This window comes from Ascidiella aspersa, chromosome 1 (assembly GCF_963924565.1).
Source record: "Ascidiella aspersa chromosome 1, kaAscAspe10.2, whole genome shotgun sequence".
NCBI lineage: Eukaryota > Metazoa > Chordata > Ascidiacea > Phlebobranchia > Ascidiidae > Ascidiella > Ascidiella aspersa.
Genome location: NC_139447.1, coordinates 19797519 through 19811538, shown reverse-complemented (window position 1 = coordinate 19811538; position 14020 = coordinate 19797519). Strand labels below are relative to the sequence as shown.

General features: G+C 37.2%; 1 protein-coding gene across 1 annotated transcript in view; it reads right to left on the bottom strand.

The window, feature by feature from the left end:
- Positions 1-14020, bottom strand: part of LOC146168191 (uncharacterized) — a 77589-nt gene that overhangs the window by 6257 nt on the left and 57312 nt on the right. Inside the window, exons 13-19 of the mRNA XM_083390678.1 lie at positions 8275-8336; positions 8106-8203; positions 7911-8040; positions 4562-4631; positions 3006-3139; positions 2823-2940; positions 252-338 (exon numbers count right to left, since the gene is read on the bottom strand). Coding sequence (XP_083246804.1) covers positions 252-338; positions 2823-2940; positions 3006-3139; positions 4562-4631; positions 7911-8040; positions 8106-8203; positions 8275-8336 — 699 coding nt within the window. The remainder of the gene's footprint in view (positions 1-251; positions 339-2822; positions 2941-3005; positions 3140-4561; positions 4632-7910; positions 8041-8105; positions 8204-8274; positions 8337-14020) is intronic.

The window sequence follows — 14020 nt, the reverse complement described above, 5'->3', positions numbered from 1 at the left end:
AAATATTAACGTAAAGAAATTTAAAAGGAACATACGTGGATCGTGTAAGAATATTTTTCATTAGTTTGCGCACTGATCCCTTGGTAAAGACAGGCGCCAAGACACAGTCAATCGTCTAGCCAAGGAGACGTCACCTCCGCAGTCATAATCACGCAGCATTCTCACATAATATTTGCATCAGACAAAAAGCTAATAAATATTATACAGTTACATCAATTGGTAAATGTTAACGAAAATAAAAGTTGACATACCATTTTTAAGAAACTCTTGCATAATATCGGAAAATGGTTGGACGTTATCGGAATCGGCTTGCACCACCTTCACACATTGATTGCAATCTAAAAAAAACGAAATTGTTGTTTAACTAACATTTTTTTATATTAAATTGGAATAAGCGTCCAACTTGTGGAGTCAACATTTTTTTATATTAAATTGGAATAAGCGTCCAACTTGTGGAGTCACTTTGTTTTGCTTTGAGAGCCTATTTGAGGCAACCTATTTGGGTGAGAGAACCTATATTAACAATAAACGTTTTTATTAAAACCTTTATTGAGCCCTAGGTGGAATAAACGGAAAAACGCATTTTTGTTTTCTAGGTGCAACAAAGCGGGCGGTGGCCGAGAATTTCTAGATTACTTCAACCTGTAACAACGCCTTGAACTTACAGTTTACATTGTAGGCATTTTGCTCAATGCCTTGAGAAGGTATCAAAATGTCCACATTCAAAAGCTTTTTTTACATAATGGTAAAAAAAATAATACAGCATTAAATGACCACTTTGCCGCGACGTTGATGTCGGTTACCCAAGTGGGCTTATTCTGGCTTGTGTTTGATCAGCGAACTTGGTTTGGGTCGTTTTCGGGTGTATAACAGTCTGTTGCAGCGTTGGTCTTTTCCCACGAACATAAGAGAGGTTCTTGAAATGGCTCACTCAAATAAGGCAAGGTGGAGGGCCAGTAGCCGCTCACATCGCCGTCGTTTCAAGTGCTGTTTTCGTGTAAACAATTATACAGCGTCTAATAGTATTTTTATACCGCAGGGCAGACAAACGGAATATCTTCAAGAATCGAAAAATCAACAAAAACAGATAAGGCAAACAAGACTAATTTTATTTTACTGATACTTTTTACTAAGAAGCTGTCGCGCATCTGCTACGCTAGTCGAACGACGAAAACAAAAATAGAAAACAGTTCCGTTTCTTAGTGCTAATGAAAAAAGAATATTGACAAGATTGTCAATGAAAATTGCTAATGATATGTCAAACGCTCGTTTAGTGTGATTTGTCAATGAACTAACTATAAAAAGTTCTACGAAAAGACAATATGGAACGATCATGTAAACACGGCACAAAGAGAGCGTGGCGAGAGCGATAGTGCCTGGGCGGCAGACTAAGACGCAACTTGAGACAGTATGTCTGTCGCCGTTTGTATGTTTACCGGCGTCTTGTTCGATTGATGCTGGAATTTCATTCCTGAACTCCACATTTGACGGCGATAAATAGCCTAAAATACTTTTGTTTACATTGTAAATCGTGGGCTATACTTTAAAAAAGGAGACGATTTTTCAAAGACATTATGTGATACCAAACATATACAATATTTGTAATAAATAAAATAGTTTGGACATTAAAAAATAAATGAAAATATGAAAACAATTTATGAACGTTTAAACTGCATTTTATTACATTGTTTTTTTTCTTTTGTTAAATACCTCGATATCGAAGTACGGCAATTTGTACACTGCACGCACACTTTCAAATCAGAAACAAGGCGCTTTAAATTAAACAGTAATAGCTCTTCACAAAGCATTACTATCCTTTTCGGATGATCATATGACATGGTTTATCACTTAATCACAATAGATAATAAAAGTAAATGACACTGGCTCCATGGTCTAGGCGTGTACGTGTACACTGGCGAGCCCAAAAACCGAGTCTGTCACAAAGAGTCGCAACCTTATCAGTTTTTTGGAAGGAAGCTCGCTATTGACATTTTAGATTTTCTGACAAATATTTCTGACAAATGGTTTGCTGGCTGTATTTTGACTGTGATTAAGCCTATCGTTTGCCTTTCCTTCAAGAATTTTCAGACATTGGAAACCAATTTAAATTAGATTAATTGCACCCCGGGCGGCATAAGTTTCGTTAAGTGAACCAGCAGCAGCATGCAAGCGGCGGCCACAAAACACCATTTTCCAATATTAGTATTGTATTCAATTAGGAATTTTTCACATGTCAAACCGTTAAAATGTCCCCCGTGGAGAGTTTGGCAGGCGTGAAGCTATTTTTATTGAAATGTTAGGACAGTTTCCGGCACACAACGGGTGGCCAAAACAGAACAAAACAAACTATAAATCACATAATGAGGTCAATAAAAAATACATTTGGGCCACCCATTCAAGTAAAAGGTACATTATGTTTCCGTTTAAAGTGAGAGAACATATAACTTAAATCTCATGCTAAAACAAATTAGCAAAAACATGCAATCTAAACATCTTATATCTCCTTTGTAGAAGTTCATTGTATCCCGATATGCGAATAGCAATATTAAAACTACCCAAAATATATTAAAGGACACATGGGACATCAAACTAAATGTTAAGTTTTCTAATTATTTTAGTTTAAAAGAATGTCCATCTTCTCAACTGAAAAACGAGAACTGTGCAAGTCATAAAAGAGAACTGTTCACATACTAGTACAGGGAGCTGATATACAGTAGAAACATACCCGACAAATGGTATAAAGAAATAGTTTGAATATTTTTTGGGGGAATATAAGTTAGTACAATACTTTAAACAATTTCGTTTTAATCACCCAGACTTACCTTTAAGATTAAGCCTTAATTTGGCACACTGTTTTGCAATTTCGGCAAAATCTACTTGTGATGCCCTGATTATTAAGACAGTAGGTGGTAATGGGGACATTCTTGTTTCATCCTCAGGCTGTAAAACATTGAGCTATATTCACTAACAATGAGATTGTAAGATTCTTACAAAATGCCATTTACCTGATCAAACGAATTCAAATAAATTTTTATGACGTATGATAAGAGGTTGAGGTTGTTGAAATTTGACTTAACTGATCTTAGTTTGGCAAGAATATCCAACTGGAATCCATGCGCATCGCCACGCAATCTGTTGCCTACAAAAACAAATATTACTGATTATTATCAATGTTAATTGGCTGCATCGTTTCTGCTGAAATGGCATACACGTGAATACATTGGCAATCTTGTATATATCTAATGTTGTTAGATGATAGGCAAAATTAGAAAAGTAACGCTCCATCCATCTGGTGCCAAAAATCAACAAAATTACAAAGCTTTTTTCGTCGTTGGTGCGAAACCATTGTCAATAGTGGTCCTATCAGTACCAAGGTAAACCAGCAACGACTTTCTGGATGTTTTCTTTAAAAATATTTTTGGTAGACAGGCGCCGGTCGTCCTTTCAACGACCCTGTTTTCTCTAGGGCGATAGTTTAAATTAGTGGCACGCGACAAATGGATGTGTATGGGTCGACTGCCGACTGTCACCGTATATTATTGGATAACCACAACATGCGCTCTATTGCGCTAGCTGATTTTTGGCTTGCGGATTCTATTAAACCTAGTTTGGTTTCCTTCCAAAACCACATGCGAAATAACAACGTCGAAGTGGATACGGGCAGTATGAAGACTAGAAGAAATCCACCGTCTTCCTTGAAAAAACACCAATCAATTGTTGCCAAAATCAACAATCATTGCTTGTATTCAACAGACCCCACGTTAGCACGCTTTGTTTGTTTGTTTACGTCAAAAACGGCGACACGGACCGAATCGGTGGTGTGCTGTTGTTAACGCTAGGATCATCATATTTACGCGAAAAGAAAGGTAAAACTCAATGCTATATCATGGTGTTTCGAATATTAGAGGCATTTTAACAAATCGTAATAGAATTTTTGAATAATCGCGGCGATAAGCGGAATGACACGGGTCAATAAATATACAAAAATCTGAGCAACATACAGATTCCATATTGGTATATTTTAAAAGGGTACTGCCATGTTTACAATTATCCATGCGTCAGGTTTGTAGTAAGTAACACAAATTAAGCTGCCTAAGTCTACATTTTACGTCGAGCATAGTTAAAATCTGCCATTTTTAGGTGATGCGTTGACAACAAAAGATGCTGCTTTGGGGCCATACGAGTAGATAGCGCCCGCCTGCGGAAACTATTGTATAGTATGTTTTGTAAGTAAGTTAACAGGAAGTTACAAAATCAGTAAGTTACTGAACATGTACATTTTTATTATCTTTCATTAACAAATGTTTTTCACTCTTCCATATAAAACCCAGAGTTCAACAGAATAGTATATGAAATATCTAACGATATAGTATAGCAAGCTTCACATAGTTTCCCCGATGACAGCTTTTTTTAAACCATCGGATAAAAAAAAGACTCGGTGATTTGCTTCAAACGGTTTTAAAAAAAATCTATACGCAATATAATATTCGAGTTTATAATAATAAAAGCGTAACAAAACACCACTGTGTTCGTAAAGTAGAATATGAACAAAATTGTTTACCTGAGTTGAGAAAGTTTCCGACAGAAAGAATAACAGACAGAAACCTCACAACGGAAATCCCACAAAGGCTCTAAACCATATAAAACATATTGGTACAGGTGTGATTTTTTAAATATTATATACCTTTTTTTGCATTGTTATTTTCCGATATTATTGTTAAAACTATCGATGATTTGGGTACACTATGCACGGATCTGTAATGTAGCTTAATAAAAAATTGCAAAGCCAAAAAGGTCGAGTAGATCGACATCATCTTGCTTATTAAGACGTTTCGATACGAGCTTGTATCATCTTCAGCTAATGTGACTGAGAAGCAATTAAAGAATCAATTATAAGAGATGGGACGCAATTGTTATCAGTCTGAGTTTCGAAAGTTGGAGCATTATTTAGAACCTTCAGGTGTTGAACAGGTACAGCGGTGTTGATAAGGTGTCAACGTTTAGCTGCTCAGTCACATTAACTGAAGATGATACAAGCTCGTATCGAAACGTCTTAATAATCAAGATGATGTCGATCTACTCGACCTCTTTGGCTTTGTAATTTATATCTATGATTTAATTTGTATATACATTTTGCTTAATAAAGTGCAACAGTAAAAACAATTAGACTAATATGCCTGACTATTTGAACAAGCGGCTGGTGAATTAACTAGCTATGGGTCGCGTTGTTGTGTGCAATATTACAATAGGATAAATAAGGTACTGTTAAAAATGTACTGATGTGTGAATCAGTGTCCCCAACCGGGATTAAACAAACCATCATCTGCTTTTCCACAAGATTTTTTTGGCGGATTTACGTATGTTAAGTGAGGCAACAATTCAGGCAACAATTCAATTCATTTCAACAGTAAAACTTAAAAAATGTGATACGGCGATTTTTAAAATAATTTAGGCCCTCATTCCGAAATTGCCCTCGTTTGTTTCTTAGTACATCAAGTTTTCAAGATATTGCAACATTCTGCTAGTTAAAGGAAGATTTCGCACTGCTTCGATGTTTCAATAGTGGCGCAATTCATCAAACGTTCGTCTGTTCCTGCCTGTTATTTTGGACAGTGTAGGAAGGTGTAAATTTTGCCCACATTTGTAAATAACAAGCAGTAATTTCAGTGGAGTCATACATCGTTTAGTATGTCTGCAAGAACAATCATGGGGGAAAAGATGTAGAAGATGTACTACCTGCCTATTGACTAAAACAATAAGTGGGCGCAAAATCATATATGAACACTTGAACAGCTTAGTAACTGGCCACAAAAACGAACGCCATCGATGGCTTTTTTCTGTATCATGATTGCCACATTCAGGACTGCTTTTTTGCCTGGTAAATGTGAAAGGATTTTCTTCGGAAAGTAAAACTAAAATTAAATATCCCAACTTATGTTCAGCAAGGAGCCACATGACGCTTCAATGCTGTTCCTATTTCTCTTCATGGGAGGTGTTGAATCTGTTTGTGATGGAGGTATTGATAGTACTGGTGAAGGAGTTCCAAAAATCACAAAAGTTCAAAACCAATTATTTTTTCCCATACAGCAAACTACTTGTCTTTTCAAAGAAAGGTCAAACTTTTTGCATTAAGGGTACAAAAATAACTTGCTTGCTAAGAAGTAGTAGTCATTACACAAAGCGAAACTTGGATTTAACCAAAGCATTCACAGTAGATGGGCCTCTAAGTTTGATCGTTAAATTATTGCATAATGGAAATATAAAAAACGTTTATTCCTATAGCAGACTCTGTTGATCTGAAAAGTATCGAAGTCGTTTTTTAAGCTATTCAGTACAACGCTTACAAATAGAGCAGCATTTATGGAGACCTGAAATTCATTGCATTTTGGTAGGAATGCAAGGATTGACAGAACACTGCTGCTTCCTGTGTTTGGGGAACAGCCGCGCTATCAAACAGCATTATATCATAAGAGACATGCCTGTAAGTAAAACGAACGAACCTACTTGGAGTGGCTAACATCGTAAACGTTTCTCTAGTTAGAAGTTATTTGCCACCTTTTCATATCAAGCTTGGTTTGATAAAGAATTTTGACAAACAATGGGAAAATGCAACTCTAATGGGTAGGCCTTTTCACGAAAAACGTTTTCCGACATAAGCCAAGTAAACTACAAGAAGTAATCTTTGAGGCTCAACTATTAGAGAAGTACCAAAGGATCAACATTTTGAAAGATGATTGTCTATCTCCGATCCGCGGCGCATTTTTCTTAAAACCACTATTTGTTTTTTTCTTCGGTAATTTTGACAAAACATCTGCACCTCTGCAGTCTATCGTAGACTGCTTTTTAAAGAAAATGTTCAACATTAAGTCAGTAAATCACATAAGTAGAAACATCGGGGCTTGTCAATTGTTTGGTTGCAACATACATATACCACTTTTACCAGGGACGGGTCAATTCATGGGTGATGAAGTTTTGCATTTTAAACATGATATCCGTAATTTTACTGCGCTTCGCGCGACGTCATTTGCGGACGACTCTCAACATTTTAACAGGTTTCTTACGTCTTGACCAACATTTTATGTTTCTCATGCATCCCGCTGTCAAAGATAGTTGTCCACCACTGGAACTTGTTATCACGTACTAGGCGGGCTATAAAGTGGTTGGGTACTGACTATTTGGGATATGCAAAATTGTTTTCGTTTCAGGCAGAAGTTAATAATCTTTACCCTTACATTTTTCTGAATTCCCACTCGAACTTTTTACAGAAAACTAGGTGCAGTTAGTGATAAAAAGGTGAACGATTTCACCAATATATCATGCTATGGAATCCCGGTATTAGGGTTTTAAAATGAGGAAATGGTTGGCGACTACTGCTGGACAGTATACATTGATGACTCCAGGCATGTAAACAAAAGAAGGTCAAATGCAACATTGAGTGCGCATGCAAATAATTGTAAAAACGAGCATTTTTGTCGGTATTGTTATCGCCTCTGTTCGCACTGTATACATTTTTCTCAGTTAGCGTCGTAAAAGATCACTTAAGCATTAATCTACAAAATACAATTTAGGGTTTTATATTCTGAATGCCATTTTGTGAAACACACCTACTACATTTGATCGGCCATATTAAACAAAAGCGCTAAGGCGTAACCGGGAACGTCTAGAGATTTCAAATTGCTTAAGAAAGAGGGCCTTAATACCGCATAATACCAAAATACGGTTAAAAAACGTCAGATGTTGTACCATAAAATGTTTCATCGCTCTCAACCGAACTGCATTGTTTCCATATGAGGTTGCGGTGGTTTAAAGGGAGGTATGTATTGAATGGAAAATAGTATAAGAAAGAGGTTAATAGGAAAACCACAAGATTTAGAAACATTATCCACACTTAAAAACAATATTTATAATACCTTGCAGGCTTCGTCTATGAAAGAAAGTCTTGTTAACAATTCGTCAACATCGCTTCGAAATTGATCCATAAACTTAATGCAGAACAGTCGGTCGGTAAAATGGGGATCCTCCCAAAGGTTAAGTAAGAATCTGTCAAGAAAACGAGATTGAATTAAAATTAGAAAAATATATATCTTCAAAGAAGTGCTACAGACTCTTCCGGCTTGTCAAGTGGCCGTTTTTCATCATATTTATCAAACTGTTGTTTATTGACGAATTCCGTGATGGCTACCAGTTCACCAGATTGTGGGCGCTAAAAAGATAAACAAACTGTTGAATGACAAGCAATCGACATAAATCATGGGTTTACAGTGGTCTACTTACTAAATCGAAAATTGCATTAATGCACTCAACATCAATCGTGCTGGTATCCAACTCTGCCACAGCTGCAATCAGAAGAGTATTAACGAACACATACTATTATACTAAACATAACAAAATTCACACTTCTTTTCGTTCCATGACTAAAAGGGAGTTATAAAATTGGCTTTAAAGCAGTGTTTCTTTAAACCTTCGTACCCTAAGCGCTCGTACCCTTTGAGCTTTCATGAAATTTTCTCGTACCTCCTACAATGGCTGACGGAAGTAAATAAAATTGTAATAATACGAATTAAACTAATTGTATTTATAACTTACGTGTTGAATGCATGCATTAAAACAGTATTGTAAATTTAACAATATTTACAACGCACAAACAATCAGTCAATTTACTAATGGCGTTTTTGTTGTTGCTTTTCATAAATTACGCATTCTTCACAAATATGCCTAAATAGCGCATAATGTCACACTGCATGTCGTTCCCCCTTCCACTTTGATGCTTCGTACCACCAAGGGGTAGACGTTCCTCTGGTTAAGAACCCTTGCTTTAAAGGCTAGGATTAAAAATGGCAAAATCTGTACTAATTGGCTGCAACCGGGTTCCTTTGGAAGAGCTTACCGAAAACAGTCAGCCTAATCAAGATTATGGTACAAGAAAGACCAGGCTAGAAAAACAAGGTCCCCAAGCACACGACTCCAGCCAAACCGGGACCATCGATTCACCAACTGAGCTACATAGCTGAGACGTCTAGAAAATACCATTGCAACATTGCCTGGTGCATCCTGTTCGTACAAATAACTCCATATTGAAGGGGATCTAATGTACCATGTCAAGTCCATGAAGATATATACAAATATGTGTACAACAACTGTGATTTACACATTCTTAGGTCGTTTTCTGATCAACGAATGCAGATTACGTAGCACAATACACCGGAAGCCTTTGACATCCTAAATCAGTGGCTCCAAACCTTTTTGCTGTCGCGAACCCCTTTTCAGTTTTTTTTGAAACCTCCGCGACTCCCCAATTTAGTCATAAATACAATTTGGCAAAATGTTCATATTTCTAAATAGATGTTTTAAAATTGGCACGAATGCTCGGATTTAATCCAAAAGCATGCACAAGTAACTGAAGCAGGGGTCGGCAACCTTTTTCTAGTCGTGGGTCAAAACCAACTTAAAAAGGTCTTTGCGGGCCGCACAAAATGATAACTTTGTGTTATTAAAATGTTAGAACAACTGTGAATCAGACGGCCTTCGGATCTATTTTGCACTTGAAAACGTGTTTAATTACGTTTAAGGAGGCAGTAAAGTGTTGACACAAAGCGAATGAAAAGTGTAATAAAACTACTTTGAGGGAACGCGATAACAACATTTAAAGTAAATCTAGCTCAGTGTTTGTTAACTGTTTCAAGTCAAGGCGCACCTAGCGAGCGAAGCGAGCGCGATTTTTTTTTTGGTATAACGGTATTACTTTTAAATTTTTTACAAGTTTTTATTACATGGCCGAAAATAGAAAAATGTTAAAAAATATATATCCAACATTTTTTAATACTTTTTCCCATTTTGCGCTACGCACTTGGCAGGCGCAACGGTAAAACCTTTCCACGGCGCAACGGTAAATCGCTGATCTAGTTGAAAGGGCAGCATCAAAACGCAAACAAACCGGACGGAAAATGAACATTCGCGCAAAGCGCGAAAATTTTTCGCAATTACGTAGTTAAAATAGTCAAAAAGTATGTGAAATAGACTCGTGTCTAATTTGTCAAAGAGGCGGCGGGACGGATGAATTACATAGGCGGGCCCGAGGGCCGTAGGTTGCCGACCCCTGAACTAAAAAAACAGTTTACGGTTTACTTGCGTCATAACAACTTCTTTATCATAAAGAAAAAAATATATGGTGTGCTTTTAACAAAAAACTTTAAAATTGATTTCCCGTAATCTCAAAAATATTTTTTTACTTCTTTATAGATCTAAATCAAAAGTGATCTCTAAAGTGAAATTACCGATTAATATTATATTTGATTAGTGTACTTTTTAAGTTTGTTTTTATATTATCTCGTTTGTTTCTTGGAAAAGTGTTAAAACATGTTCTTACAGATAATATAATGGTGTGTATATGTTGTCACAAATTTTTGGAGGTTGAATGGCCACCGTTCGTATTTGTATTAGGCAAGACAAAGTCATTATACTGGAGTTATACCTCAGCGATTGGTTGAAGGCAAAGTAATGGTGACGGTATAACTGGTTGGCTGAAGAAAATGTCATTATCATAGTACACGGCGAGGTCCCTAAAATAAATTGTGTGTTGACCAGTGTTATCGTATTTATCTGCGTGACTGTTAAAAATCTAAATCTTTGTCTTCGTAAACCAAAATTCAAATTTAGTTTTGGGTTATGTTAAAACAATATATAACCTAAAAAGCAATGTTATTAGTTGTGTCTGAAATAGATCGACTATATAAGGTAAGGAGCTTGCAAAAATAACATTAGGCATAAAAGTCTTAACTTGGAAACATTTGATTTTTTCACCAAGGCGATACATTTAATTTTTTCACCGAAGCGATGACTTAACTTGATCTTTACGGTCACGCAGATAATTGCGCTAATTATATGTTTGAAAAATTTTGCATGGTTATATATACAGGTTTTGCCATAAAACGACAAATTTCCTCATATATCCACAGTGAATAGTGTTAAGGTACAAGCGTAATGTTATGCGTCCATTTAGTCTAGTAGAGCGTTTAAATACGCGCCTAAGGGCTCCCAAACGACGAAAACGCTCGTTTCTTTACGCACTTTGCTTTAGTATATGCCTTGTCGAAGCTGCTGTAGCACTGCAATTCGCATTTCGCACACCCAATGCTGTATAGATGTATTGATGCTTCTGGAATGTAAATCACCAGGGGCGAATCCATAAATTCAAAAAAGGGGTTCAGAATTTTTAACTTAGGTAATTCCCCCATTTTTCGTATGAGGATAATGGTTAATGACGTAATAAAATGGTGACGGTAATGACGTCATAAAATAGTGATTGTAATGACGTCACAAAATAGGAAAAACCCAATCAGAAGAGCCAATTAAGGTCCAGCGAATGCGCACCTTGAGACGCAAAGTGAAAACGTGCGTCGTCGACACCTTGCCAGACGCCAGCTGCTAAACCGCACCGAGCTTGACTTGAGTTGAAAACATAAAAAAGACCGGAAAATAAGATAAGTTCCATGCATGGTTATTACGTAAATTACGAGCACACCTTTCACCACTTGCAATACAAAACGAAGATATTTTGCCAGGGTGTTACTATGTCACGATTATCGCAACATCTGCCGCATACCTGTGCGCCAAGTCAGTTAAAATCCAAGTTTTGATTAAGGTTTTTGATTTAAGGGAATAATTGCGTCAATTGCACACTCATCAGTGGTATTAGACCAGGGGTGGGGAACCTGTGGCCCGCGTGACTGTTCCATGTGTCCCGCGTCAAAATTTATTTACCCAAATTATATTGAACCAACAGCTCAAAAAAGAGCAGGCTCTGCATTCTCGGTATATTGAGAATGGCCTTCTATGACTAGTTAATCCGTCATAGAAGGCCATTTGTAACAATAACAATGTGTACGTCACAATGTGACCGTCATAATGTTACCAGTTATTGATAATCGGTCAGTTATGCTATTCGTGAAAAGAGTTTTGTAGAGTTATACTTCTCAAATTAGCAAAATTTTACGTTGTCTAATGGCTTCTGGAAAGAAAAGAAAGATTGGTGATGAAGGCAGAATGTTCCAGAAAGATTGGACAAACTATTTCTTTGTTGAAGTAAGTGGCAAACCTGTGTGCATTGTTTGTGGTAAATCTGTAGCAGCAAAGAAAAAATCAAATTTGCGTCATTATGACTACTGCCATGGTAATCTGAAACAGCTAACATGGCAGGCGAGGCAGGATAAGATTAGTGTCTTTAGAAGAGAGTTACAAGCGCAGCAAAGCACTTTGTCAAGGTACTGCAAACAGGATGAAGATATTGTCAGAACGAGTTATAAAGTTACTGAACTGATAGCGAAGAAGCTGAAACCACATGCAGATGGAGAATTCGTGACAGAACGCATTGCCACCGCTGTCAAGCTACTAGCGCCGGATAAGGTGGAATTGTTTTAGAAAGTCAGTCTGTCTCGAACAATCATTTCAGATCGTATTAAGGAAATGGGTGAAAATATTGAAAAAACATTGAAAGAAAAGCTCAGGCTTTCGATTTTTTTTCTCCAGCCCTGGATGAGTCGACCGACATAACCAATACCGCCCAGCTAGCAATTTTCATTCGAGGAACAACTTCAGACTTTAAAATACAAGAAGATTTTTTGTCATTGGAATCTATGCATGGAACAACACGTGGTGAAGACTTGTTTGAGAGGCTTGTAATGGCAATGCGCAAATTGAATCCACCATTTGAAAGGTTGAGTGGTCTTGCAACAGATGGTGCTCCAGCCATGGTGGGTTCACAAAAGGGGTTAACTACACTTGTAAAAAGAAAAATGACACGTTACGGCCTTGATGCAAGTGATTTAGTGGTATGCCACTGTCTCATTCACCCAGAAAACTTGTGCGCGAAGTCAGTTCAGCTTATTAATGTCATGCCAATAGTGATAAAACATTAATTTCATCAAAAGCCGAGGTTTGAACAATCGCTTGTTTAAGCAAATACTGGAAGATCTGAATACTGATTACCACGACCTTGTCTACCACTGTGCAGTTCGTTGGCTGAGTCGCAACGACATGCTTACACGCTTTTACTTGTTGCGAAACAAAGTCGATCAGTTCATGAATAATCAGGAAAACCATGTCAACTCACTGATAGCCAATGGTTGTGTGACCTAGCGTTTATCGTTGACATTAGCAAGCACCAATACGAGCTGAACGTTAAGTCGCAGGGACCGAGTCAGCTTTTGAACTCCTTGTTTGCAAACGTGAAATCATTTGAAGATAAACTACATCTGTGGAAAGTACAACTTGAAAACAATAACATCGCACATTTCCTTACCTTGCAAGAGCAAAAGCCTTCTACAACAGCCAAATATGCCCATGTATATGTCAAACTTATGGAGACATTTAATGCAAGATTTTTGGACATAAAGAGTAAAGAAATGGAGTTAGATATTTTTGTCTCTCATTTCAATGTGGTTGCAACTAATGTTCCTAGTAACTTCCAACATGAAATAGTACAGCTCCAGAGTGACGGTACGTTGAAGCGATGTACCAAAACATTCCACTGCTCAACTTTTATCAACGCTACATAAATGCTGATGATTTTCCAGTCATGCGGAAACATGCTTTGAAATATGTGTCTCTGTTTGGAAGCACCTACCGTTGCGAGCAGTTTTTTTCCAAATTGAATCTAACAAAAAGTCGGCTTCGTTCCAGACTGTCTGATGAAAACGTGGAGATGTTAAGAGTTGCAACATCTTCCGTGTCAGCAGACATCACACGACCCACCAAAAATAAAAACTTTCAGCCATCCCACTAGCTGTGAAAGTGAAATAAATCATTGTCTACTTCGCTGCATTTTTTATCTGTAAATAAAATTTCGAAATTTTTAGTGGCCCGCCTGTGTTATTTCTCATTTTATGTGGCCCGCAATACTAAAAAGATTCCCCACCCCTGTATTAGACTATGCTTATAGAGAATAATTTTTGCGGTAACCATCATTTTTTTTTAAATTGAGACTACAAAACGCGACCGACAGTCCGATCGGCATCTGCGCTTT